The sequence below is a fragment of the Tinamus guttatus genome, unplaced genomic scaffold (genome assembly GCF_059628265.1).
Source record: "Tinamus guttatus ecotype Peru unplaced genomic scaffold, ASM5962826v1 Tinamus_guttatus_pri_ptg000547l, whole genome shotgun sequence".
Taxonomy (NCBI): Eukaryota; Metazoa; Chordata; class Aves; order Tinamiformes; family Tinamidae; genus Tinamus; species Tinamus guttatus.
The window spans coordinates 507,828-532,035 of NW_028289081.1; the positions used below are offsets into that span (position 1 = coordinate 507,828).

General features: G+C 43.1%; 1 protein-coding gene across 5 annotated transcripts in view; it reads right to left on the bottom strand.

Moving 5' to 3' along the window:
• Positions 1-24,208, bottom strand: part of FOXP1 (forkhead box P1) — a 326,447-nt gene that overhangs the window by 114,432 nt on the left and 187,807 nt on the right. For all 5 annotated transcript variants that reach the window (XM_088534324.1, XM_088534326.1, XM_010216277.2 and 2 more), the window contains one exon: positions 20,546-20,727. In XM_088534324.1, coding sequence (XP_088390450.1) covers positions 20,546-20,716 — 171 coding nt within the window. In that variant the 5' untranslated portion in view covers positions 20,717-20,727. The remainder of the gene's footprint in view (positions 1-20,545; positions 20,728-24,208) is intronic.

Sequence of the window (24,208 nt, forward strand, 5' to 3'; positions counted from 1 at the left end):
CAGTCAAAAATAAGCAGCTGCCCAGGCTTTCTTTTTACACCTCCAATAGCAAACAACACTGACTGTCTCAAATCCTCCTGCTTGGTAACTGTTACCATTCTCTGAATTTTTTAATGGATGCTTAACGTGTAAGATTATGAAATCCTGTATACTCCTGGAAATGAGCTGTTTAAGGTTGAAATGCGCTGGAACAAAAAAAGCTCAACTGCTATAACCCCTCCAAGACTACATTTCAAACCTTGTGGCAAGAAAGTCACCTTGCCCCATGTCCAAAACTCACATTTCCATGTCTGCTAAGTCAGACGGACTCCACAGAGCACTTTCTCAATGAAAAGGTGGGTGCTGGATTAAAAAACACAGATTGTCTTTAGGGAACCTTGGTAGATAAGGTCTAAGTCCATACTGGAAAAGACCATTTTTCAATGTTTTCATTTATCTGCAGGAGCCAGCAACCCACGCTGGTAACGTAATGTTACATCTGAACTTGCTCTAACCAAGCGGTGGAAGACACGTTCAAAGTTCTGTAAACTTCCCTGCATATTTAGCAATAACTAGTTAAAATGCAGCTAAGGAAAGGAGTAGACGTCAAGGACCCTCCATACAACTGGGGCCATTCCCTCCATACAACTGGGAACATTCCTCAATAAAAGGGATGTGAGAAAGTCCAGAAAGACACGATTACCTTTTACAGAGTCCACAGGCAATTATTCTGCCCTTTTTAACATGGTATCCGTGAGCGATATGTATCCTGAAACCCCCACCAGATGCAAACGGCCACCTTTGCAGAGATATGAATGACACAGATGCTGAACATCCATAAACTTCCAAAGAAACCAGGCAGCATTTCATGCTTATGTCTTTTTGTTCCATGTGGCAACGTGACATGGCCCCGAGCATGCTCCTGCAAGCAAGCAGGTTTTCAGGGACCACAGAAGGGGTTCCTGATCTCTCCAGGTCCCTGTGTCTTCTCAGATGCCTACAGGAATCCTGCTGATGCTTTACAGAAAGCTGTGCTAATCTGTGTCTTTGGTAAATGAAGCAATGGATAAAAGTGTCAAGTCAAACTAACCCACTAAGGCTCAGTGCCACCAGCAGCGCCCCAGAGGAGCTGCTCGGGTGACCACAGTGGTCCCAGCGCAAAGGCTCCTTAAGCTCAACACTCAATATTGACTTCTACAGGAACCACAATTTCAGGGCAAAGTATCACCGTTAGACACAGATGGGGCAGGGAAGCCCATATCAGTATTGCTAAAGCCACTGTGAATCCAGCAGAACTTCCCCGTGCTGCTGTTTCACATTATTCACACAAGCCATTGCACCACGGCAAAAAATAAAGGCAGCTCAGGAGAGACACGGACAACCAGCTCTATCAGTGGCACCGGACGTGCACACATGCTTTTGGAAAGGGCGCAGAAAAATCCAGAATTTCTTAAAATTTTATTTCCGAGTGCTAGCTCGGGTAGTTTTCTACTCCAAAATCACTGCTTGAAAAACATGGGGAAACTCTGAGAAACCTGTCTGCCCACAGCCCCTTTTCTGCCTAGAACTGTGGCCCTTTGATTCAAATGAACCACGGTTCACCCGGTACGACACCACCTCATATGGGGGACCCCAAACACCACGTTTCCCCCCACAACGTCCGCAGCCCGGCTCATCCGCACTCCCCCTTCCCAAGGAAGCCCGGCGCAGCAGCGCAGCCCTGCAAACATCAAGGAATTAACGCTCTGCCGCTCGTGCACGGAGACACGGGCAAAAAAAATGTCTTTTCTTTGCCTCTTTTCTGCAAGTTCCTGGCTGTGGCTGGGCAATGAGGATATTCCCATCATGCCTCGGTGCCTCCCAGCCCCATGATGCCCTCACTTTTGATTGCGGAGATGAAGTTGAAGTGCACAGGGTATTTACTGATCCAGTTATCTTGTTCGGTGACAGGCAGAATCAATCAATCAAGGGGCCAGCTTGGCGCTTACGTATTCCAGGCACATCTCCGCACTTCAGGATACGAGATCACAGTGTTATCCAGCCAAATTTGATCAACAAATGCAGTTCCCCTGTGCCACAGCAATCTCAGATGAAGATGTTATTATGTGGAACTGAGCAAAGTGATAAAGACAGTACAGAAAAGGGAGGAAAAGTCCAGCTGGACCTTTCTGGCAGCCGCTCTGTACGAAGGCTGTACCGTCCCCTTTTCCAAGGCTAACAGAAATAGCACAGTCCCCAGGAGCTGTCGCAAAGCCCTTTCTGCCCCTCGGTACCTGCTGGTGCTCGCGAAGGGAGCACGGTACCCAGGGTTTGTAACACATCCCTAACGCTGGACAACAGATTTCAACCGCTGCCACTGTATTTATGTGCATTTTTATAGCACAGGACCATGTAGTATATTTCTGATCACTCTGCTACGAACCAGCATATCAAAACCTGAAAGCCTAAAAATATATTTTAAAAATCACAGCTGACTTAAGCAACCCTGCAAATATTTTTTCCCCTGTTCAAATTCCAGCTACAGAAAGTGGCACGTGAACACGTAAATGTTTAAGTCTGTCTCAAGGAGAGTTGACACCACGCTTTTATTTTGCCAATAGCTTTTCACTTTGCTATTGCCCTACAGTTATTTTACATTATTTAATCCAAAATACCATCTTTTTGATTCTACCTTTCTTTGCATTTTAAATCTTTAATGGGAGCCTTTGGCAGTCCATGGGCACAATTATTAGATATCTGCAGAGAGAAATTGAAAAATTAATCATACTTTCCATTTTATATTTCTGTACTATACATAAAAATTATCTGGTCTTAAAGCTGCATTCTGTGGTCTTTCGATATTCTCTCCCTAACAGGGTAAATATTATGCAAGCCTCAGTATATCTTGCATTCAAATCGCCTCAGCTAAAGACTGATATGGAGAATGCTTGTGATCCCAAGTTAAAAATTTATTTCAGATCATTTTTCAATTAAAAGGCACTTATTGGTAGAACTTAAGCTATGCACTGCCTGAAAATCAGGATGATAAGTACCCTAAACTAAGCACATTGATGATACTGAAATTGTTTATTACCCTTTTACGGGTTAGGGTACTTAAATTACAGTTTTTCACAACTGTATGCAAAATGGGTAACATAATCCTTGCGCAGTTTATTATAGAAACTGATATATGCATCAATCTGACCTTTGTCTAAACAGATCCTTAACCACAGGGAAAAAAAATCCACAGCCATCTATCAGCATGAGAGCGGTATCGAAACTGCTAAATCTATTAACTTTGTTTTCCTTTCACTATTATTACACTGGAAAGCAAAATTCAACTGGAAAATTATGCCATTTGGGTTCCCTTGTCATCATGTAGTAAGTATGAGAAATATATGTGCAATAGCCAAATGGCCAATAGACAAAACACCCACTCCGAGTGACGTACTGTTTTCCATACCACTCAGACAAAATCAAAACAACAGAACTGTTGCAAACAAAAACAAAATAACATTTCCCATAAGCATTCCAGACAGAGAAAATTTACAGGAAAAGAAAGCTGGGAAAGGAACCAGAGCAGAGGGAGCACTGCTACCTCCAGCCTTGAGCGGCTGCTGCTGCAGAGCCGGCCCGGAAAGGGCAGCAGTTGCCCCTGCAGCCCCACGTTGGGGTTAAATACACATATACACACACACACATATATATATATTTAATTTTTTGTAGCTGACGTTTCTGCAACGCGATCAAGGCAGCTGCCCCCCTGCTCCACGTTGCAGGAACCTGCCCATAAATCGCGGGTATCAACAGCTGCCCTGGGGCAGCCGGGCCGGCCCGCGCGGCCCCGGCAGCTGCGTCGCCGCCACCGCCGTCCCCGGCTTCGCCGGCACTAAATGGACCCTCCTGCCCCAGCATCAGCTAAACAACTCTGTTAACATTTGCCCCCGAGCGCCTCTCTCTTTGTCCAGTGTCTGTCTTCTAACAGATGTCATCCAAGCCTAATCAAGCATAAAATGGTCATAAATATTTCTTTCTGGTAGATTTCACATTCGCATTTCATGCAGGGACATGATATTTTTCTGCTACCTCCAGGGAGTACCTAATGCAAAAACCAGTTACTTGCATTCAAGGCTCATGTTCCTTTAGTAAAATGCAGCACATGCTCGCAGTTCAAAGGCATAAAAAGGCACGAGACTTTATCTTCTTTTGTTTAACGGCAACCTTTTTTTTTTTTTTTTTTTTAAATCATGTGTGGTACCGCTTCCACCCAGCTCTGATACTGTCCTTCGCTTAACTGGAAAATGCACAAGCACCTGAAACCCATTTTTGACTCTATTCCTCTCTCCAAAGCAAGCATTTCTGATTTTCATACTCCCATACCTTAATTGCTGCCCAAAAGAGATCTTTTTTCCCTCAGCTATTTAATCTAACAAGCTATTAAAAAAAATCACAAGATAAGAAAGGCTTTTCTCTATTTCAGTTGATTTTACGCACTATTTTTAATAAAATATGATGCAGTAGGTTGCAAACAATTAAAAGATTCCAGGGTATAAATTGGAGATTCATGCCTATTTAACAGCTGATAAAGATAATCATGAGATATAAGCAATTTCCAGTACTTAAACTTTGATAATTCAGGGGAAACTATTTAAGACAATTAATTCTGACTACTTAATGTTAGAATCATCAGGGAAATTATATTTCTCTCTGCTCAAGTTGGTAAATAATATGTCAGAATGTAAAATAAAAAGCCTGGGTTATTCACAAAACCATATGTATTGTTATTCTTTTTTCCCTGTGATGTTTGCCAAAGCACAAATGTGACAGAGCTATTTAAAGTGAGCCACACAGCACTTAAGCATATAGATCACAACAGCAAAGCTGTTTTTCCTCCTTCTTCACTGAGCCTAATATTTGATTACTGTTAGTCAAATCAAGCTTTCAGGCAAATAATCTCCATTTTTTAAGTTAATGAGATGTGGTCATGTCGACAACAGCTTGCAGAAACTTTTAATTCCAATTCCTGCAGGCAGTGCTGGCCTCTTTTACAGCAACCACTGTATGAATGAGTCAAATTTGCCAAAATGGCTTATGTAGACAAGTGCACACTTTAAAGAGGCACTAATTAAAAATACCCAGTGGTATCATAATTTAAATACCATGAAAATAAACTGTAAAAGTAGCTCAGCTACAATCTTATGGCTTTCCTTAGAGCTCGTTTACTTTAACTAGATGATGGTTTATTGCAGATGTATTCCCAGCTAAAAACAATTTTTCGTCTTGGAGGAATTCGAGATTTTGATATAATTAAACAATTTAGGTTAATATTTGTTTCACGCAAGCTATTAAGCAAGCCCCCCAGAACAAGTGCTAATTGAGAAAGATGCAAAGAAGTGGAGTGCTGAAGTAAGCAGCAAATTTATACTGTTGATTTACAGCCCGATGTGCAACTTCCCCCCTCATTACAGCTCTCTCCCTCGCCCTCATTCTCTGCTATAAGGCTCCCAGCTGTATCGAATCCCATTAAAACACTTTCCTTGGCTGCTATTATCTGCTGCTTTCCTTAAAAAAAAAGGAAGAAGAGGAAAAGAGAGAAGGAGAGGTGGAGCTTGGTATTATTCTCAGCGCACTTCCCTGGCTCCAACTTCTCCCAAATCCCTTTTGTCTCCCTGATTTTTTGGCAAGCAGCGCGAGCAGCACAGCTGTAGTCTAACAAAAGCAGACGGGAGACCGCAAAAAAAAATATAGTTGGTGCTGAGAGGGTTAAACCTATTTAAGGGGTTAAATATGCAATTACCGCTGACTAAAACCAGAGAGACATATAGATAAATAGAAGAAATGAAGTCCCCAGGTTCCATTCAGAAGCCTTCATCACATTACTACCAGACAGAAAACTCTTTAAGTACCATTTTCAGATGTTAAATCATTGTTCGTGCAGCACATATTCTCACTATTCCTGGGGGAACAATATCTGGAGACAGCGTGCTAACAAATGCAATCCAGTAAACAGGCATTTTTCCTCTTGTTGTTAGTACCTTTGTGTTGCAGCTCCCAGCTCTGTCATCCATGCCTTCGCTCGGCTTTGAAGTTAAAGTACTGAATGAGCGTTGTCATCTATTATCCAGAGTGTGCATGTAGATTATAAATAAGAAATAAAAGTGACTTTCAGTACACTGCTTTTGCATTAGCAAGTTGCCTTCTCTGTTACCTCCGCTGTCCTTCATACTTTGCTACCAACATTATATTAAAAACCTGACTTTACGCGCTTCTTGCAGAATGAGAGACAAATGCTGTAAAATACGCATACAGCAGAGACAAAAGTTTTATTGAAACAAACAAGTCTCGCAGTTGAAACAGGTTCATGAGTTCAGCTTCAATAGATTGTTTAACCCTTATCTGCAGATGTCCTTCAGCCCATGATATGTTAATTGCAAGCAGGGCTTCGTTTGCATGCACGCTCCTGACAAAGCACTGCCTGTTAATTACACCCAAGTTTATTTACAGAGTCCTTTTCTGCTATTGATCAATTATTTATTAATATTTTCCACTGGAACAATCTCAGCACCGCTTTTCGTTTTAAGGCTAGCCTGCTGATAAACCTGTTATCACCCAGGCAGCCGTGCTGACCTCTTTCAATCGAATCTGTTCAACCTGGCCAGAAAACTCTTCTTTTCCAGGCATGCACTGTGTCAGAGACTGAGACGTATTTCTCCCATTGATTCAATGTGAGGAAATTCAGGAGCACAGGCCAGCTGTCCGTTCAGTTACGGCCGCAGAAACCCTGCACCTTCCCTCCAGCCCATTTCCCAGGCCTAGACAAGAAGGGAACTGGGACAAGGAATTGCCCGGGGTCTGGTGCCTGGGTTATTCCAGCTGAGGAACTTCTGCTACCAACCTCCTCTTTGTCCAGGGGAGCACCCGCTCCAGAAGGGCCAGGGCATCCTCGTGCGCTCCATACGTCCTCATTATCCCCTGCTTCCATGGTGTCACCTCAAAACCTTGGACAGCTTCATGCTTGCACAGCCTCTACGTTGTTTCAAAACAAGAGGATCCCAGAAACGGGATCTCATCTGGGAAAAGGTTGGAAAAGGCTGGGCCGGATAAACACAAGGGGACTGGCAGTGCCCTGGCTGCTGGTTGTGAAACTGCAGTATCGGCCGAGACTTCCCAAAAATAAAACTAAGCCCGAGTACAGTGCTCAGGGCTGCTCCCTGACTCCACAAACGGGAGCAGCTTTTGGCAGCAGCTGCTTTCAGTCATTGCTGTTGGCTTGGACACCCACAGTTGGGTACGGCCTGGCCCGGCCAGGTAAGAAAAGCTGCTCAGGACTCTCCATTGCTTTGACACTCCAGTTTCCTGGGTATTTCATTCTTTCATCCCTTTGGATAACAGCAATTATGTATGGAGGTTCAGCACAGTCTAGGGATTTTCATTTCAACATGTGGAACGAGTCCTTTCGTAAAAGGCTTTCTCTAAATGGTTCAGGTCCCTATAAAGACCAGGCAACGTAGTAATGATTTTCAAGCTTTTCGCCTGCTGCCTGTCTCTGTAAAACCAAGAAGTGGGGGAAAGGAAGAAGAGACACAGATCCCTGCCATCCTTCTACTAGGGTAAGATGAAAATGTGATCGAGCCGAACAATCTTTCATTAGCAGATAGCACATCTGCAGACAGCTTAGACAGCCTGGAGAATCCCACTCGCCCTTCACTTAGTTAAGGCAGCTGTGGAAGAGCGCGCTCCGGATGCGGGACAAACACCAGCAATTTGTGCCGTGGATCTCTCCATCCATACAAACCACGGTGCAGACCCAGGACCGGGGACCCCTCCTGTTCTGGAAAGCACCAAGCAGCAGGCCTGGCCCCCTCGTAGCCCCGGAGAAAGGGGCAGCCCCTCTGCATCTGGTCACCTGTGGAAGGTCACCCCCAGCACGAGAGCAAGACCCTTTTGATACAGTCACAACTTCAGCAGCTTGCACAGGGTATATTGCTGTCCAAAATACAGCAAGTGCCCCCATCAGGCACTTGGAGCAAAGTCCAAGCAGACAGCTATGCTAAGGATTCCCAGCTGTATTCCAAGCATCTCCAAGTATTTTCCCCAATAGTTTTCTCAGAGGGTATTTTGCCCTGTGCATCTCCAGCCTTATGGAACCTCAGCGGCATCGCTGGCCACTGGTCACCTCTCCTGTGGCGAGTCTGAGCAGGAAGACTGCAAGGGGCTAACGAGGAAAATATTGACGTTCCTCTGCAAGACAGACGGATCAATCCTTCAACTGCGAGCTGCTGTGCCACTAAGAAAAGCAGTGTCGCGTTACAGGATAGCATGCCAGAGATTTCCTGAAAAGCTGCCGTGGCTTTGTTTAGACACTGCGATACTCCGCGCTGAATTCCTAGCGCTTCTGGAGGTCATTCCCTGGCTACGGCAGGGGAGAACAAAACACGCTTCTTTTTCCTCTCCCTGCTACGAGGGGCTACTTTTCCATCCGCTTCCTGCCCACGAAACCAACCCAACCCAGAGCCAGCCCAGCTCCCTTCCTCGTCGAGTTTGTTTCCTTGCTCAGGAATACTAACACATGAATACTCAGGAGTTTCAGGAGTTCATTTAACACCAGCTCTATCTTTCCAGCGCGAGGGGATCAGCTTCTAAAGACAAGATCAGAGAAGGTGAAACGCCAGCCTTAGGAAACATGAGATCAGGTACGAAAGGGATTCTTTGCTGTCAAAGCATAATTTGTCAGCTTGTGATAAACCTGAATTGCTTCATATACCAAGGATCACTAGACATTAGTTGCTTTTTATATGGCAATATGGTGCAGAGGTTTCAGAGAGAATATTGTTTTATGTTGATCATGATGAAACTCTCTGCAGCTTTGATAAAGCCTGCACAGAGACTTTTCAGTCAGAATGATGAGTGATAGTGGCTGTTGGATGCCCAGACGTGCTCTTGATGCTTTCCAATGGTACAAGCCATAAGTAGGACTCAATTGAGCCTGGATCAACAACAGTGCTGCTCATCTAAGGGGCTTTGAATGACGACCCCATTCCCCGTGTTTTCCCTGCGCGCGTCTGAGCAGGTACGGTGACAAAGGGAGCACCACATGTTGGCACCATCCAGCTCGTAGCGCGGGCATCTCCCGGGCTCGCGCGGCTCTGAAAGAACAGTTGGCTAACACTGTAATCAGCCATCAAACGGCTCGCACCCCATGGGCTATTCATTCAGCGCGGGCCTTTTGCTGCTCTGTTTTCCAACATCTGTTTCAATGCTTGTCATCTCCCTGCTTTAAACAAATGCACTGCAGATGTCTCGTCTTGCGGACGACAGAGACTTGGCAAAGGGAGGAATGGTGGCCTCCAAGTGACAGAGGCACAGTTATGGCAGTCATTACTGGGGATTCTGGAGGGGCTCTGTGCCTTCAACATGAAATGTGCTTTATTCTCCTCTCCTTCAATCCTTCTGTTTTGTCCCTCAGCTGATGAAGGCTGGGATGAGGGGAAAGACTACCCTGCAGCCTACCCAGAGACATGGGGTGGGATCTGGGTCTTCTCAAAGCTTTATCATTGACACTCTCATTTGCTCATCTTTTGCTCCAAGGACAATCTGATAAAAGGCTGGAGATGGAGGGACATGATGTGTGGTAAAGACAGCAGTCTCTGAGACCAGATTCTGCACTGAAAACAATAGAAAAGACACTTCCTCTGGCTAGGACTGAGCTTCTGGAAGAAATAATTAATGAAATGAACCAGACACATAGGAAGACAAAATAGGGAGTTACTGTGGGCTGTCTCTGGGAGCAATCCTCCTCTCCACAAAGAAAACCAGTGGCATTTCACACTCCTAATGCAAGATACTTTTGCCCCTATGAATGCATGAACTCTTTGATGTTTGGCTGGGATGAGTTATTTAACAGGGGGTTGAAAAAAATCTCAGTTTTGAGTAACTTAGTTAATTGGTCCCATGGCTGTAAAGAGCCAAGCGATGGCTGACTGCTCCTGCTCGTGTTTTGCCGTGCCCAAGGAAGGGGACACACTCTGCACTTCTACTCCGTTTTGAAGGCCAAGTGCAAATGACTGATTTGAATCCAAAATGACCACAAGATCAAAAATCTTCTGAAACCAAGATCTATTCATCGGTAAGTCTTTGGACAGAGGAAAAAAGAAGTCCTACATTTTGACTTAAAGACATCTGAGAGTCTCAGATGACATTTCCAAATGCAAGCCAGGAAAACATGGTCTTAAAATTACTATATGTTGGGGATAGGTATTCATGGGTTATTGTCAAAATGGAAGGATATGGCAAATACACTTTGAAGACATCAATCTTTTCTTATGTACAACACAGATAAAGAAACAGAGAACTGAGCACCTTCTGCAGATTTGCTACATTGGAAGCAACTGAAAAGATGCTGCAGGATGCAACTGAAACAAAAAACCTCTGGACAAAGTGGAAAAATACTCCATGTAAAAATGGAATGGTATTTATTAAGGATAAATATAAGATGATACAGTTTAACTGGAATACCCAAACTCTGTAAATACAACAGTAAAAACAACTGATTTCGCAGTACTTCTTTGGAAGAAAAAAAAAAAAAAAAAAGAGCCTAGGGATTACAATGGATCACAAGTTGAACATGAGTCAACAGGGTCATGCTGTTGCAAAAACAGCATGTACCCCACTCAGATACATAAACAGGAGTATTGCCTGAAAATCATATGATAGGAAATAATTTGTCTCTACTCACTCCAGTAAAACTTCAGCTGGAGGATCATGCCATTTGAGCACTGCAATTCAAAAGATAGTGATCAGAGCAATCACAGGTCTAGAAAATACGGCTTGAGGAGAGAACTAAGATTGATCAAGTTCTGAGAAGATCGAGGGTACAGGCACAGGAACAGCATTCAAATATGGAAAAGGATTCTGTAAAGAAAGCAGATGATTTGGTCTTACACCTGGTACAGGCTTGGCAAGAGAGAAGAGCTTTTGCCTGCAGGATAAGCATTTTGGTTAAGCATTAGGAAACTGGGAAGACCACCAGGCAACATTAGAAAAGTCACCACACCATGGGCTTTTCAGCAGCCTTGGAAAGGTCCCCCAAGACAAATACAGGATGTGCTGCTTGCAGCTTCTGAATCCTTGACATATAGTCCCTGTGGCACAGCCTTGGTAGACCATATCTTTTATTTATTATGCCTAGCAATTGTCCTTGTAATCAATTAGGGAAAAAAGCAGGTGGTCAACAGACACTCTGAAAAATAAAATCCCTCCACAAAACAAACACCGTAATTTTTGAGCAAAGAAAATACTGCAAGCAGAGCTAATCGCTGTGCAACCCACGTAAATCCTGTGCCTGTCCATGGAAAAAGGCTGGAGCCAACTGCAAAACCCTTCCGAAAGCCTCCTTGCATGATCATCAGAGGCTTGATGAATCATTGCTCAAGCAAAACAAGGACTTGGGGCTATTTTAAACTCCAAATACTTGCCCTGTTGTGAGAAGGGGCTCAAATATGCTGCCCACAACTGCAATAGCACCCGAGGCAGCCCCTGTGCCCGTCACTCAGGGACAGCTGTTCCAGACACCTGGAGAAAGTCTGGCATTCCCTACCTAAACACAGCACCAATAAAGAAGGATTCATCAAACAGAAAATGGGCTGCTTTTAACCCATCTATAAAATACCTACAGTTACTGGCGTTTCTTTACCTTGTTGTGTATTACGCTCAATAATATTAATAGGCTCATATTTACCATATCTTAAAAGCTAACAATCCCACTGCTGGCCCTAATTAAAAAGACAAGATGCTGAAAGGAAGTAGTAGATTATTTCTCCAATATGGATTCATATCTAGATTCAGTAAAACTTGCTTCAGTGTTATAACCTTACATTTGTTTCAAGAAAGCTATAAAAGATAAGTCTGCTTTTTGTTTATTGACTTGGAGGACTTTTCTTTCAAATCTGCAATGCAGCATTAAAGGAGGCAACTAAGCAGACTTTTTGCTGCACAAAATGTTCCTGCCACCTACAGAGCACGTGTGTGATGAGTTGGGGGAAACTCAAGGGATGCCTTAGAGCAGGTCCTGCTGAGGGGAACCGTACCACTGCCATTGCCTACACATTACTGCAGGGTAAGACGCACCACAGCCACCCTGCCAAAACCAGGAGTTTTCTATGCTAGCCAACCTGCAAATCAAGTGGCCCCTTTCAGCAGGGGGCCAGCAAAAGGCTCTCGGCAGCTGCAGCAGCCTTTGAGGACCCAAGGGCTACAAGGCTCCCCACGCATGCAAACTACAGAGTATTTTACTGCCCGGCTTTACTGCAAGATGTGGGCTCCACTGCATCGCTACGAGTTCCCTTCACCCTTAAAATCCCACTCCATCAGCTCAGGATTGCTCTACAACATGAGATTTTGTTCCCCTCCTTTCCCGCACTTAATTTCCAGGTACAGTTTGCTAAAGCCTGAACTCCCACCTGAACTTTGGCAAGTCTTTTAACAAAAATAAAATAAAAACACCACACAAATACTTGGCTAAGTGACCCATAGCAAACTGCGTAATACCAGTTAAAAAGTTGTGTTTTTTAAGCACCAGCCCCAAAAGCTTTATCTGAAATGAAATCCTAATTATTTCAGATTCTGGAGGCAAACTGTGACTTTGTTCTGCATCTCTAAATTTACAACATTCCTGTTGTGCCCCTCAATAATGACGTTGCTTAAAGAAGAACAAAATGCTTCCCAAAATTCAATTATTTCCAGAGACAACCAAAATAGGTATAAAAATTATCCCTGTTTAAGTTTAGCTTAGAAACCTGATAAAATACTCAAATTTGGAAATAAAATGGTATACCAAGACAAAATGATCCATCTCCAACCTTGCAGTTCTCTCTGTAATAACCCAAGTCCTCAATTCTTATGGTCTTTAAATGAGAATCTGGATTATGTCAACACTCAGAAGACAAGAAAACATATCCATTCCTCGCCTCTTTCCTCACTTGGAGCACAGACTTCCTTGGAGGACCACGGGTGAGGAGCAGAAATACATCTACATTGCCAGGTAGATTAAATAGCTTCTCTCCAGCCTTCTCTTTATGAGCCTTGCCTTTAGTAAAAGGAAACTTTTAGGGAAAAAGAAGAAATACGATTATAAATAAAGCTGGCCCTTGACCCAGGCTTCAGAAACACCATATGAATGACACTGAGGTTACAGAGACAACACATAGCTTTTACAGGGAAAACAATGATATATTTGCACTATTTAAAACGGGTTGCGAATACATTCTGTGCTGAAAACACGGTGAGCACGGCTAACAAAACACTGATCGCAGCAACAACACGAGCAACACGAATCCTGCAAAACTGTAATTATTGGATACAAAGTATAAACAGAGGCATCTAAAAGTTACTTTCTGCCCTTTTTTTTTTTTTTTTTTTTTTTTTTTTTTTTTTTTAAATGAGTGCTATGCAAAGATGCTTGTGAAATGCATTGTGCTCAGGAGCTTTGTGCTTTTCTGTATACCCCAATCTTCATTCACAACATTACTCTTGCAAATGACACCGCCGCCGCTGATGCGCTTGGCCCTTGCTGCGGTACCCAGCACAAACGCAGCAAGAGCAAACCAGGACCTTGGATTCTTGTCTCGCTTGGGAGCATCCAAGCCCGACCAACCTCCACCAAAACCAAGAGCTCCACCAGCGAGCGCAGAGCGCGACTGTTCAAAGGCACCACCAAACCATCTCCCTGGAGGCAGCGCGTTGCAAACCACGTTAAATTGCTTCTAAAATATCAGCAGCCCTGTAGCTTTTTGGGAGTGGGCAATTGCCTAAGCCTTAATTGAGCAAGGTTCTTGAGAGCCGTACTGATTGTACAAGCCTGGGAAGCACTGGTGACCTTACTAAGGCTGCTCGTGCGCTTAAATGGAGGCACATGTTTAAGCATCGAGCTACACGAGGGCTGCCAGGAAGAACCCTTCCTTGGGAACTACAGGCAACTTTATATCTCAATAGGACGCTACTGTTTTAAGTTCACCGTATCACACATTGGTCATGCTGCTTATTTACTAACCCATATGCATACAGGATCAATGAGTGAGGAATAACCTTTAATAATTTCAATAATATCACTTGAATTTTATACTTTATTATAAACACCTGTATATATAAAACAGGTATTTTACATACACCCTGCCCATGAGCTTCTTTTGCTGTGCACACATGTGCCGCAGGAGCTTTCAAAGATTCCTTTGCAGCATTTCCCTGACCAGACCTCCTAAATGGGTAAGTTTTTTGCTTATGAGTAAGCATAAGCAAATACCAAGGGGAGAGCACCTATGGAAGCGGCAAGGAGCAAATGTTTCATGGGTGAAGTTTCTCATGAGATGCAAGGTTAAAAAACAACCCAGCAAACGTTCCCAAAGTTGCACCTCCTTAAAGATCCCATATAAACCTAAAAGATTACTGAAGGATTTTAATTTACAAGGGAAAGTAAAACCAGCCACTGTAGAAAAATAAAATAAAATGCAGAAATAGGCATCTCTAGTCTAAAGAAGACTTCTGGATTCAGATGGGCACATAATTCAGGTAATTAGATGGCTAATGGCCCAGCTTCTGCATGTACATGCTTGTACACACACACACAGATGCACAACTCTGGAAGCCAATGTCAAGGTACTTTGAAAACTTAAGATTTATGCAGTTATTTGTCAAATATCTTAGAAGCAAAATAAAACAAAACCAAGGCAAAAAGGGGAGAAAAAAAAAAACACACACACACAACCAAAAACACGACCTCAGCAACTGCACCAAAGCGGTAGTTTCCCCATTACCCTTCAACAGTTAGAGAAAACTTAAGTCTTGTTGATGTCAATAAGTAGTTATAACAAAGACATTAGTAATAGCGAAGATAGAGAATGCTGCATGAATGTTCTCAGCACGGTTCATTGCCAAGAGAACTAAAAATTGAATTATTAAAGAAAAAATCATTGATTCTAAAATCCAGGCAAGGTAGCCAGCCTATGTTAAAACTTATTTAATTTTTCCAGCACCGCTTCATTCCTAAGCTCTCAGAGCCACAGCTTTTGCATCGAAAAGCAAAAGACATTTTACGCACAATTTTCCTTCTACTAGAAAGAGGTATATTGTGCCCTTCAGTGAACATAAAATTGATATTATCATCTCTTAGTTTATATCTGACTACTTAACCTTCAGATTAAAAGTTATTAGATTTGAATGACTAAAAAGACATCATGTCACCTTCCGTTCAATGTTGGGAGATTGGAGAACTTGAGGGAAAACTATGAATGATAAAAGCACAAAGTTGCTAGGAGTGTAAAGTCATTTCTTATATCTGCCACTGAAAGAGCGCGAGCTCTGCGGATGCAGTGATCTCGCCGTGATGTTACCGGAATCATCAATTATCCACGTGCTACAATACAAAACCAGACACAATCCCAATAGCCTGGATGTAGCTTAATCTATACTCTCAAACGGCCCTTTCAATAGCAACAGCAGTTTAATAATTAGGCTTTGTGCCTCTTCGGACAAAATGACTCAACACGCACGCTCCCTTAAAGTCTAACAAACAAATTTGGTCTAACCCTGTTATGTCAATAAGAAACAAAGACTTTATCTTGGATCTAGGCGAGCAGTTTTGTTCTGCAGAGATAAGTCCATATCATGATCAATGGGACCATAAAACTCCTGATGCAGTTTGCAAGCCCTCCCCATGGCTTGCTAAAATAAGATGAAACACAGCAAAGTAAAAAAAAAAAAAAATAATAAAAAAGGTAAATATATAGCATTACTTTAGACCCCTCCCCAAAACACTCAATGTTCTAGTCTAACCTTCTTTTAAACCCATCAAATTAAAGCAGCCTCTCAACAATACACCCATTTCTTTTACAAATCACCCATTTCTTTTGCGTGTTGTTCTTCTCTGGACACAAATGACACCTGCAGAAAGCACACGTTCCCCCTGGGATTGCCTTGCTTCATCCAACACTTCACATCTTGGCATTTCCCAAAGCGATGGCTGCCAAAGGGCCAAACTGCCCCGTTCTCATTGATACCACAGGCGCCGCGACTGAGGCCCATTGCAAAGAAGGGACCAACACAGACACATGCACCAGAGCCGAGCCCAAAACTTCTGGTGCGAATGAAAGATGTTTTTTTACGTCGTACAAAGACAGCTGTAGAAAGTAGAGAAGAGGCTGCACTGAAGATCTGGTAGGTAACACTCCAGTTTTGTTCAAACTGTTTCCTTATTTTGAGGACACCTGGCAAACACGCAACTATCCAGCCCTTTCGGAAAGTTTAAAGTGACACTTCATAATCACAGTATAATTCAGTTCAAAGACAGAGTGAGGAATTTGTTACATAAAAGCTCAATTCTTTATATAAACTTCCTCCTTGTTTCTCTCTGTACCAGTTGCATTTATATTGCCCTTCTCATTTGTCAAAAATCTTCCTACATAAAGAACAATTCTTTATATAAACTTCCTTCTTGTGTCTCTCTGTACTAGTTACATTTACACTGCTATTCTAGTTTGTCATAAACATGGTCACCTTGTAACCCTTTTTATCAAGCAATCTATGCACTACCTAAAAGTACACTACACTTCATCAGACAAGCTATAGGTTTACATTATACAAACATTCCGATTCTGCCTGCTCAGCGCAGGTTGTCAATAAATGCAAGCAATTGCAAAACAGCAATGTGTGTTTTTTTCCTTAAGAGAACACTGATAGGAGCCTGCCAGTTCTGCAAAATAAACTCTTTGCAATCACTGCAGCTAATCTGTCAACAAATTACTATTAAAGTCAAACCTCCTGAAAAGTTCAAAAGTGTTCTGCATTAAACACAAGACACCAAGTTTTATACTTGGGGGCAGAGCTGGTATCAAAGTGGATCTTTCTGGCAATGGGGAAAGGGTTGTTTTTACGTCACATGCAACACAGCATTTTGTGCCTTGCTCTCATATACTGCAATTCAACTTTATATTCATCCTCTTTATTCCATTCACATTTTTGCTTTTCTGCTAATAACGTGGAGAACACTTTAATGAATAGTCCCAGGAATAAGAACAAATCACAATAAGTAATATTTATTTTATGAGCTTAAAAGGGGAACTGGCTAGGACTGCAGCATCAAACCCTGTTTGAGACGTCAGAAAGCACCGAAGCTGCAATCACAGACATTAAAAGGCCGTTTGTCCCCATGAGTCTTTATTCACTCCTCCTCAGCAGGCAAGGCCGCCCCGTCGCCACACGGCGCATGTCGGCACTTCCTCCCTCAGCGCCCGCCGCCTTCCGGCACCTTCCAGCTGCATCCCAGGAGCCAAGAGACGTTGCCGGAGCTCTCTGGTGCCCCAGCCACTGTGGAGCCCTCGGGACAGGCTCCAGAGCTCCCTTCCCTGACCCCAGGGCAAAGGATGGGTGCAGGTCCTGCCGGGCAGTCCGATGGTCACGGTGGCCGTCGTGCCCACCTTGGGCCACCCGAGTCCTGCCCGTCCCACCTACTTCTGCCCACAGGTTCCCTTGCGGCTCCAGGGAGCTCTCCCATGCCTCAGGAGGTGCCAAAATATGATAGGAAAGAGTCTTCCTCCCGTTAAGGGAAAAATCACCGCTAGAACCGGTATTATCTACTTCCATTTCTACCCACCCCTTCCGTAGATGCACCGTTCCCAGAGGGCAGCACGTGCACTGCTTTTGCTCACTGTAAAAAGCACGACTACAAACACAAATATCAATTGGAGAAATTCGTCTTCGCTGTATGCTGCAAAGCGGGCCCCCAGATTTGCTATTCCCAGCTATCAGTACCTTTCACAAGATTCCCAATGCGCAAAAAAAAAAAAAAAGCATCACTGTCTCTTTCTGGTATAGCAGAATCACCCTAAGATGACATGGAAGTGCAAAATTTGTCCTATGAGTCATCTCTGCGCTTACTACAAGACAGCTCACATTGCATATTACACCTTCAAACACACGAACATCTGTGATGCTCCATATTTTTCCACGATAAAATATTTACAAGTTTACGAACTTATTATAGCTCCCTTAAAAAAAAAAAAAAGAAAAAAAAAAAGGAAAAAAAGAAAAAAGGAATCGTTTGTCATTTTTTCCCTTTCTCATATTAACAAAGCAGCCTTCATAAATTCATAAAAATAACAAAAAGATGCAAAACAAAATTCAGTACTGATGCTCTCTGAGCCATTTACACCCATGTTTCCCTGCTCAGCCGTGCTCATCCCGGGAATACACAACTAACCAGAACAGCGGAGCTCAAACTACCCGCCGCTGATTTTTCTTTCTGACAAAACAAGCGCCAGGTGGCAAAGAGAAAAGATTTGAATGAAACGCTCCTAAGAAATAGCTGTTTAATTCAGAACCCATTCATTTGTATTGAAGAAGCGTTTTGTGGAACGCATTCTGTTAAGTGACCTGAGAGCATATGTTGTATATGGAGAAACATCTAAACATTATGCTCCATGTTGTATGTGTATCTGTAAATGCTTGCATTAGCTGTCTGAAAACAACGTGTTTTTTGTTTTTTTTTTCTTTTCAGCATTTAGAAATATTTTCCAAACACAAAGATTGATATTTTCATGCTAGCTTTGATTGCCCTTTTGCTATTATGAGGTTTCGTGGTTTTTTTTTTTTTTTTTTTTTTTTTTTAAGTAAGTATTGCAAACTTTGCAATCAACTTGCTTTTGGAAAGGAAAACTCCACGGAGAAGTTATTCATCAAAACCAATTATAGCAGAAGAACTCCAACACAGAACATAAAGGTCTTTTGCAAACTCGGAGAAAAGCAAAGTTACCTAAACACTTATTGCCCTGGCAGAGGATAAGTAAACTGTATGCTAGGACCTGTTTGCTACAAACAAGCAGGCTGGGGAGCTATCTTGCCCACCCTGCTGCTGTGTCCTGCCCCATGTCCCAGTGCTGCTCTTAGTGGTGCTGTCACCACTTGGGAGCCCGGGAGAGGAACGGATCCCCGCTGCAGTGGGAAGCTAGAGCGGGATAGAAGGCAATGCGTGACCAGCTGGGGCGTTATCCAGCACCACACGCAGCATCAGGAAGCCTGAGGAGAAGCCCTGGCACAAACTTTCCCGGGGAGCACTGGGGTGGCAAGGAAGAGATGCCAAAAGGCTGCACGTTTCTGCTCTGCACTATGGATCTATATGGCCTACAGATCACACGTGTGCCTCCTGTCTTCACTCCAAACAAAGCCGGGGGAGGCAGCGTTGGAAATTTCCACGGTGCTTGCACGGACACCGCAGCGCAACTACCTCGCTTTGCGCCACCGAAGCCTTTTACGGGGAGAGACCTTTGTGTCGAGCGTATCTCACTGCTCCCGCTCCGCGTCGCCTGTCCTATATTAATCAAAGCTGTAACCCCTGTTGTCTTTGCGCTGCGAATCAGAATGTGCCCCTGGCGAAGAACGAGGGAAAAGTCAACAGGAATTAAGTTTCAGTGCAACTGTTTACTCAACTGTGGCCTGCAGTTATTGAAATTTTATCCGTGGTTTTGTGTGACTACTGCCGTAATGAATTCAGCATGGCTGTGATTTTCTCACTGACGGTATTCTCACTTCAAGTAAAAACCTGCAGGATGGGAATGGCTGCAGGACCAAAGGCTGCGCATTTCGTATCATCCACTTCTACAGCTTGTTTAATTATAGCAGCTTTCCCTCTCAGCTTGGCAAATGGGGCCCCTTGCTCCTTTCCAAGCCATAGGTTTCCCTTGTTTTTGACTGCAGGTTTTTCTTCCCCACAATAACCTGCTAGAGAGATCACTGCACAATTACGGGAGTCTTTACCAGCTGCCAGATGCTTATTTAAAAGGTTTGAAGAATGCTCATTGCAGGCGAGAAACTGAGGGCTGGGTACATGCACGATGGCTCTGCTGCAGCCTTTGCTCCCAAACCTGCTAAAGATACACAAGTCCAGAGGCCCACTGCAAAACTTCTATGAGGGTTTCAAAATTTCATCAGGGAAAAGAAAGCAACCCAATATATTATATGGATAATTTACACCGGTAAACTTGGTCACTCCCCAGAAAACACAGTAACCAAAAGACAAGTGGGAGAAAACATTAACACATAATTTTGTTCTGATTGTGTGGTCAAAGCAGTCCTGAGACATGATTAATTTATTTATTTCTCCTGAAGTTTTGCTGCAGCAGATGCCCCCCCAAACTTTCTCACTAATAGGAAACATTCTGTTGATAGAGGTTGCTAGGTTATGCTAAAATTTGTTGCAAAAACAAAACTTCACGTTAGTGCATTTTCCGCCCCGTAACATATTTTGGAAACCAGTTATTTGTACGCAGCAGTTCGCCCCGTCACCGCCACCAGGCACACGCAGGCAGTGGAAATGAGCTCTGATCTCTGCATCTTTCCAGGCAATGCCTGGAAACCAACCCTGGAGGAAAAAAATCTAATGTTTCCCTTGACATTACGCTTGCAATCCTCTGATGACAACCACGCGAGGTGTGCTGTCAGCAAGTCAGCAAGTCCCCACAGCATCCAGAGTGGCAAATAAGGAGGGTTTTGAGGGTTAAATGCCCCATAATCTTGCATAAATTTGTAGCAGAGGTTACAGTACCTGTTGTTGCTGAAGATGAGCTAAATCTGCAGCCCCGATGTCGACCGAAGGTGTCTCGCCGTTGGACCTCACTTCCCGGAGGCTGCACTCTAGTAAGTGGTTGCCACCGCTCGCTCCATTCTGAATGGCTGAACCGTTACTTTTTGTCTCAGTCCCAGATTCTTGCATCATGACTCAAAAACCTGAAATAATTTAGGGGAGGGGAAAAAGGAGGAAAAAAAAAGAAAAAGCAGCTGTTAAAACAGTTGCTGTATATAAGGAGACATGCCCTGCTTTAAATCCTGCCAAAACTGTAAACATTTGTCATTTCCCTTCATACGATTTATCTTTCATTAATGGTTCATGCTACTAGTTTATGTTTATTTATCTGTTGGTACAGCCATAATTTTAGTAAGTTCTGTTCTAAATATAGTAATATTTGCTCAACATCTTTTTTCCCTTAGAGGAAAAAAATATTTTTGAACAAACACAGAATCCATAATTAAATTTCTCTTGTTACATGTGGATACTTTTCTTTGAAAAGAATGACTCATCCTTCGCAACCTCTTATGGACAATATCAAAACTGTGATATACGGTAACGTCGGGGCTAGCACTCTGTGCTAACTCATTGCATGCACGTTGAACACGAGCCTAACGCCTTTGTCCATGGTGGCCAACTCCCAAAGCTTCACCCCTCGGCATTCCCAGGGAGCAACCGGCGCATCCTAGATCCGTGCGCTGCCCTGCTGCGAGCCCCCTACAGAGAGCAGAATGACAGTCCAGAAAAGGCCATCACTTGATAACTTGCTTTTGGAAATAAAAAGTTCCTATTCGTGGAGTAACCTGCAAGAAGTCAGTAACTCTACTTTGATTTCGACAGAAGAAAAATCCCCCCTTGCAGCACAGAAGGGTAAATATTCATCAGGAAAGGAGCAAGCATGCATTTCTAGGGGAAAAGGACCAGGGAAAAGCACTTTCTACAGGAGCTTCGTGTCAGCACCACTGCAAGCCCTTGGCTACCTCAGGCCCAACAGCTGCTGGAGACGCTGCTTCTCCCTTGCAGCAGGAGCTCCCTTGGAGGGCAGCTCCGAGCAGGCGGCTGCTTCCAGGAGCGCTGCCAGCCAGGAGGACATTCCACACCAACCCTGGTTCTACCGAATGCACAAAACACCTGTGAACCCCCTGGGACCACCTATGAACCTGGTGGGATCTACATTTAAATGCATTTCAGTTGGTTCATGGAATCTTCTTTCAATATGTTTTGCAAAAAATCTTCGAACGATGTAAAGAGACAAAAGGGCCAGGGGCTCATTATAGAGCTTCTGTCAACCCCCTTGGAAAAACTCCAGAGATCTAAACTAACCTCAAACCTTCCTACTGCCACCAGCCAACATGTTTTGGTTTTAACATGATCCAGTTCTGACATAGAAGGAGCTGGTGTGTTTCTTATTTTCAGCACTATAAGGCAATCTTGAAAACATAAGATCTAAACAGCTGCTTTTACTGCACCCATGTAACTTACAGCCCTGGGCTACCTGTGCAGCAGTGACTGCACAGCACAGGTTCCTTCAGAAACACAGAAAGGAGGGAGAACCATCAGACAGCTCACAGATTAGCCAAGGAACACCAGACTATATATATATATTTTAAGTGTGCTGCATTACCAAAAGGACACATTGCTTTCAACCAGAGATAAATCAAAAAGAAATAATTGATATAATTCTTTCCATCCCATCTACGTTTGGGGTCAAGTCTCTACTGGAGCAAATGAGGCTTTACATTAATTCGTCTCAGCGGAAGATCTAGAGTGGGATGAACACGTATGATGGGTTAGCTAGCTAAATTCAGACTCATCTTGGATATCTGGTGGAAAAGGAGGCGGGGATGGCACATCAACACAGGTCCTGCTGAGAAGGTCCTAGGGTGGACCAAGCTGACCGAGTTTCCTAAAGAATGGGTAGCAGATGCCTTCAGCTGATACCACAGTGGAAAGAGATGCAAAAACAAACACACGACTACAGAATAAAGAAGGACATTTCAAACATTGCCAATGCAACAAGTAGACAGGAAGCAGGAACCCAGATAAACTATTACGGAGGATCAGAAAAAGCCCTGACCAAAACCCCGAGATGTCTTCGACAGCGACAAGAAGAATGTGCACCACCGCAGAGCAGATCTATCACTGCCTAATCACAATTTGTTGGCTTGTCCTTCTGAGCAAAATATCCCTGGGACACAGGAAATAATTCACAAACAAACTGGTAAAGAAATTATTTATTGCCTCTAAGATTGCAAAATGCTCCTGGAAAGAAAAAACAGGAGCAATTGCAACAATTTTTTCTCCAACCTGTAGGACCAAGAAAAGGAGGGATTATTTATAGTATTTTGGAACAAAAAGATCACTGAGTTTGAGAATCTTTTCCATGACAAACTTCATGTTCCATTTCACATTTCCAAGTCACCATTGGTCATTTGGGCTGCACAGTGAGGGCTCTGAACCGTTTTACTGGCCTTGCCCACCTGATGTATTCAGGAGGATAAGCAGCAGCTATCAAGAAAATGAAGCTGGAAATGGACTTTGCAAAGATAATTTTCTGTTTACTGTTTGGATGTTTTATGACAACTTGAAATTCCAGGGTTTTGTCTGCTCAAAAATTATTTTAAAAGAAGAGGACAACATCTTGTAAATTTTGCTTTAAACACACCCATTCATGGGCAATCAACTTCAGGTGCAACAATCTCAACTGGAGAGCAACACAAAGCAAATCCACTTGGCTAAAATACCTCAAACAGAAAACAGAATTTTCAACAGAGACAAGATAAAACTATTTCTTCACTATAGTTAAATGCGCGTTGACATAAATAATCACAATTCCGTTTGATCATTAGGCATCATGTCATGAAAATCAACCCGTGAGAGTTTTCTGCAACAGTGATTATTATTTGTCTTTTTGAGCATACCTAAATGAGCTAAGGTGATACTACACTGGCGATGGCTGAGATAATTGTCTCTCTTCAGCACAAAGAAGGAGGCCTTAGACAAGCCTATTAGTGAAGTCTGTCATTCAAATACTTGAAAGAAGAAAGGAAAGCAGGTTTGACTTTATGCAACAAAATTATGTTCTGCATGAACTGAGCTGAAGCTCTGGGTCTAGTAGCACCATCATTCTGATCTGAACACAACGTATGTAACCAAAATGGTACTGAAGAAACTTTCATGTATAATGACAGGTTATAAGAAATACAGTAATTCGTAAGAACTTCCATGACGTACAATGTTCTGATTTAAGAAAGTTAACAGCCAAAGAGAACACCTCATGAGTTCTACAAAGCAGAATGAATCTCCTACCAATTTTGAAAAGGAAAATGCATTAGTATGGCTTAAAATAGATGAGTTCTGATAACTGTCTTTTTTCTTAAAAGGTCTATACTGTTCCAAGTTTGAAGGGATACAGAACGACTCTTAAGATCATTAGAGATGATACAAGACAATTTTCCCTATGAAAGGTTCAAAGCTAAGTTCCAATATAAACAACATAACAAGCTTCCACAGTTGCCCGTGTAAAGCTTCATCATGAAGTCAAGGAGATCATATTAAAAGAACTCTTCTCTATTTATGCCAACTTTGTTTAAAAAAAAAAAAATCTCACAACAGTGACTACTTGCTCAAGGTTCTGACCCT